This window comes from Nerophis lumbriciformis, linkage group LG22, assembly GCF_033978685.3.
Source record: "Nerophis lumbriciformis linkage group LG22, RoL_Nlum_v2.1, whole genome shotgun sequence".
NCBI classification, from domain to species: Eukaryota; Metazoa; Chordata; class Actinopteri; order Syngnathiformes; family Syngnathidae; genus Nerophis; species Nerophis lumbriciformis.
The window spans coordinates 35,062,478-35,067,458 of record NC_084569.2 but is presented as its reverse complement, the minus strand read 5'-3'; the positions used below and the strand labels follow the sequence as shown (position 1 = coordinate 35,067,458).

General features: G+C 39.6%; 1 protein-coding gene across 1 annotated transcript in view; it reads left to right on the top strand.

Annotated features, from left to right (window-relative positions):
- LOC133615290 (uncharacterized) overlaps positions 1 to 4,981 on the top strand; it is a 44,147-nt gene extending 39,166 nt beyond the window's left edge. The window contains exons 5-6 of the mRNA XM_072915713.1: positions 4,520 to 4,556; positions 4,629 to 4,981. Of these exons, the coding sequence (XP_072771814.1) occupies positions 4,520 to 4,556; positions 4,629 to 4,671 (80 nt within the window). The 3' untranslated portion in view covers positions 4,672 to 4,981. The remainder of the gene's footprint in view (positions 1 to 4,519; positions 4,557 to 4,628) is intronic.

Genomic DNA, 4,981 nt, shown 5'->3' with positions numbered 1-4,981 from the left:
CTGAGAAACAGATATTGTTTGGCGGCCCAACGATGGTAGAGCCCTGTATAGAAAGGGTTTGGCCAACCCGGTTTCAAGCAATCTCCTCAATGATTGGTCAAAAAGGAACTCAGGTGACTTCAGAGCACCATGATTGCTACCAACTTTGACTCTATGCTGTACTGCACTTTCGCACTAGACATATCTTTTATTTTGAAGAGTTTCTTGTAGTGTAAACATGCTGTGTTGTGTAAAACACTGTACTTAAATAATGAATACAATCTTTGGCTTACTACTAGTGGTACCACCGTTTGAGAAACTCTGATCCATTCGATATGCCGATGTGTAAATTTTGCTCCTCAGTCACTTTTACAGCCTTGATTTCTGGTATGTTTGCATGATGTCTTCTTCTTCACCCATGACTTGAAAAGTGCATACCGCCATCTACTGTATATTAATAATTATCTGTCTGTTAGTACAATATAGTCAACATATTTCAGACAAATTGTGAATAATCATGAATAATTAGTATACAAACTGTGATTAATCTAAGTGTCAGGTTCAAACACTGATGACATCTATTAAACAAGACAAGAAGCAAAGAATTAAACAGACAGAATTAAATTTGGCTCAATTTGAGGAGAGACGCATGGACACTGTACCCTTGTAAGTGTCTCAGCACGCTCTGGCGAAAGATTGTAGGCCTCCTCCTTTATTTGGACTTTCCCTGACCACATGGCAACAACTTCTTCTAAAGGGACGTGGGTCGTAAACAGCGTTGCTTTTTATTACAGAACAGTTCAAAAGAAAAGGTCGGAAACACTTCACAGAAAAGGTCGTAAAACAGTTCAAAGAAAGGTTCGTAAAAGAGTTCAAAGAAGCGGTGTCTGGAACTTGGGCAGATCCTGCCTTCTCTCCGCTTTGTAGTCCTTGGGTTAAAACAATATATTTCTGTTGATTACAATCCATGAAAGAAAATAGAACCCCTTCATGTTGCTTCCCCCCCTACACAATGGAGTTTTACAAGCCTTCTTCTTGGTAGGTTCAAAGACATGTTTTTGCTTCTCGCTGGGAACTCATTGAAACACAAAGTTTTAGTGATAACTTAGATCAAATTATTCTAACACTAAGTAGCCCAATTGAATATAAGAAATTGTTGACCAATCACAACAGAGTAGGGTGGTCGGGGAAGAGTTTTGGCCCAAGAGGAGAAGAATGCAGATTTCCCCCGATACATAACTTGAGACTTATGTATGTACTTATATATGTAGGGATGATGTTCGATAAGAAAAGAACCGATTCCATGTACTCGAATCCCTTTTTGAGAACCGGTTCCCGTTATCGAGGCCACTATAGTAAAGAAAAAGAGTTAGTTCTTTATTCGAATCCCTGGGAACGAATCCAGTCCCACAGGAAATGCCCTGTGGAACGGCAATGTTATGCCCATTTGATTGTAGACTCTTACTGACACCTTGTGGCGATATGAAAGTACTACGCGTCATTAGTTTGGGCACTTCCGGGTTGGCGGCGTCAGTTCAGTTCAGTTCATGAGACAATTGAGAAGTAGACAAGTTGTGTTAGCTCTTACAAGCCTTGGAAAAGATAAGTCTGTAAGTAAACTGTTTAACTTGTTTATGTAACTCAATATTAAGGTGGAACGTTTTTTTGTATGTTCTTTTGTTTGTTTTCCTTATATTTGGATGTAATTGTTGGTTTATATGATATCATTAAGTAAGACTACGTATTATGTTGAAGGGGGCAGGAAAATATAAGATTTTTCTTCATCCTGCTCATTCTTAGGCACTGTTGTGTAAATATATAATTGAATGATTGTGGTATAATTGTCTATCGATCAAAGATGCACATCAATGAAGAAGATTAAAAAAATAAAAAAAATAAAAATAAAATAAAATAAACAAATTTTAAAAAAGGTGGAAAGTGGTTAAATTTGATACTAAGATGTTTATTGAAAAACGATTTTTGTGCACTGTTTCAATGGATGTTTTGAGGACTTACAATGGCTGCCAGTCGTGTATTTCCACCATGGAAAACAATTTTTGGAAGAAGAATTGTTGATTGATGACTGTGGTGTTCTTAGCGTCATAGTGTGTGCAGTTAGTATGTTCCAATAGCAGTAGAAGTGCACTTTTTGGAGAGCTCTATTATTTTCAGTTTTGTGCCCAAGGGACTGATTTTATTTAACACTAAATTATTATTTATGCACCTATAGTGATCACAGAGACAGGTTGTTTTTGTGTTACTGTATATATTTGTTTTTCTGAAAAATCCCACTTAGTATACTTTGGGTAACAACAGTCAGTCCTTAATGTTGTATGCAAATATAATGACAATAAAGTCCATTCTATTCTATTCAATTCTAATATTTATTTATTTTATTTTTTTAGGGGGGATAACAGTCTATGTATTTATTTATTTTTTATTTTTTTCCCCTATAAAATAAAAGTGAGCTTTTGTTAAACCAAATATTGTGTTTTGTTTTTTCCATATGCAACCTATCTGGATTCGTTAAGAGAATCGATAAGGAATCCGTTCGATAAGAGGATTCGATAATGGGCTGGAACTCGATAATTTCTTATCAAACATCATCCTTATATGTATGTGTATTTTATTAAAGACCTACTGAAATGCGATTTTCTTATTTAAACGGGGATAGCAGGTCCATTCTATGTGTCATACTTGATCATTTCGCGATATTGCCATATTTTTGCTGAAAGGATTTAGTAGAGAACATCGACGATAAAGTTCGCAACTTTTGGTCGCTGATAAAAAAATCCTTGCCTGTACCGGAAGTAGCAGACGAGTAGCGTGACGTCACAGGTTGTGGAGCTCCTCACATCCGCACATTGTTTACAATCATGGCCACCAGCAGCGAGAGCGATTCGGACCGAGAAAGTGACGATTTCCCCATTAATTTGAGCGAGGATGAAAGATTCGTGGATGAGGAAAGTGAGAAGGACTAGAGGGCAGTGGGAGCGATTCCGATAGGGAAGATGCTGTGAGAGGCGGGTGGGACCTGATATTCAGCTGGGAATGACTAAAACAGTAAATAAACACAAGATATATATATATACTCTATTAGCCACAACACAACCAGGTTTATATTTAATATGCCACAAATTAATCCCGCATAACAAACACCTCCCCCCTCCCGTCCATATAACCCGCCAATACAACTCAAACACCTGCACAACACACTCAATCCCACAGCCCAAAGTACCGTTCACCTCCCCGAAGTTCATACAGCACATATATTTCCCCAAAGTCCCCAAAGTTACGTACGTGACATGCACATAGCGGCACGCACGTACGGGCAAGCGATCAAATGTTTGGAAGCCGCAGCTGCATGCGTACTCACGGTACCGCGTCTGCGCATCCATCTCAAAGTCCTCCTGGTAAGAGTCTCTCTTGTCCCAGTTCTCCACAGGCCAATGGTAATGCTTGACTGTCATCTTCCGGGAATGTAAACAATGAAACACCGGCTGTGTTTGTGTTGCTGCAGCCGGCCGCAATACACCGCTTCCCACCTACAGCTTTCTTCTTTGCTGTCTCCATTGTTCATCGAACAAATTGCAAAAGATTCACCAACACAGATGTCCAGAATACTGTGGAATTTTGCGATGAAAACAGACGACTCAATAGCTGGCCACCACGCTGTCCCAAAATGTCCTCTACAATCCGTGACGTCACGCGCTGACGTCATCATACCGAGACGTTTTCAGCAGGATATTTCGCGCGAAATTTAAAATTGCACTTTAGTAAGCTAACCCGGCCGTATTGGCATGTGTTGCAATGTTAAGATTTCATCATTGATGTATAAACTATCAGACTGCGTGGTCGGTAGTAGTGGGTTTCAGTAGGCCTTTAAAAGGAATGTACAATAGTGTATTATTATTTTTAAAAGCCTGCAGTGAGCAGGATGGTGTCAAGACTTGGTCCTGGGAGTTTGCTTTTCCGGGATGCAACGGAAAGTTGGCACGGGCGAGACGGGAATGAAGGTACATGATTTATTGAAACACTAGAACTACAAAAAAGGATCAAACCAAAGCGCGCACAGTGGCGGAAACTATGAACAATTAAACAAAACATAAACTGTGGCTTGATAAACAAAAACTTACTTGGCATGGAACCGGCATGAAAAAAGAGCAGCAAGGATCATAAGGGTGTGCAGAAGCATATATGGGGTGTGAGGTCGTCAGAAAGACAAACTGAAAAACACTGAACTTAAATACTACAGACATGATTAACGAAAACAGGTGCGTGACTCAAGACGTGAAACAGGTGCGTGACGTGACAGGTGAAAACTAATGGTTACTATGGTGACAAACAAGAGTGCACAATGAGTCCAAACGTGGAACAGGTGAAACTAATGGGGTAATCATGGAAACAAGACAAGGGAGTGAAAAGACAGAAACTAAAGAGTCCTATAACTAAACAAAACATGACTTAAACAAAACATGATTACACAGACATGACAGATGGGACATTTCGTGCACTAGCAATAACGTCTGTCTTCCTCCAGGGGGTTTCCTTGACACGGTGACTGGGTCCATCTACAAGTGAGTCCGACGTCCACTAGAATGATTATCATGTATTCATCACCGTGTTACAACTACTTGGTGTGTCCACAGGACTGTCGCCGATGTCTTTGACGACGATGACGAGGACAACTGAGTGTCGCCATCGTGTGGCCAGTCCAAATATCTTCACTTTAGTTTGCTATTTTTGTTCCTTTTTTTTCCCCCCACAGCCTCATACTCGTTTTTGCATCTTTCACATCAGGGGGTAGAGTTTGGACACCCCTGGTGTTTACTAATGATTAATAATTCAACAGTAACTTAATAAACATCCACACTGTTGTTATACTGCACATGGTCTGATTGAAATAAGCATCTAATATGTAGCATTAAAGCGCTGACTAGGACATTAATATTTATTGTTTTAAAGGATTTGATGCTGTCTGATGTAGAAAATCACAAACAAA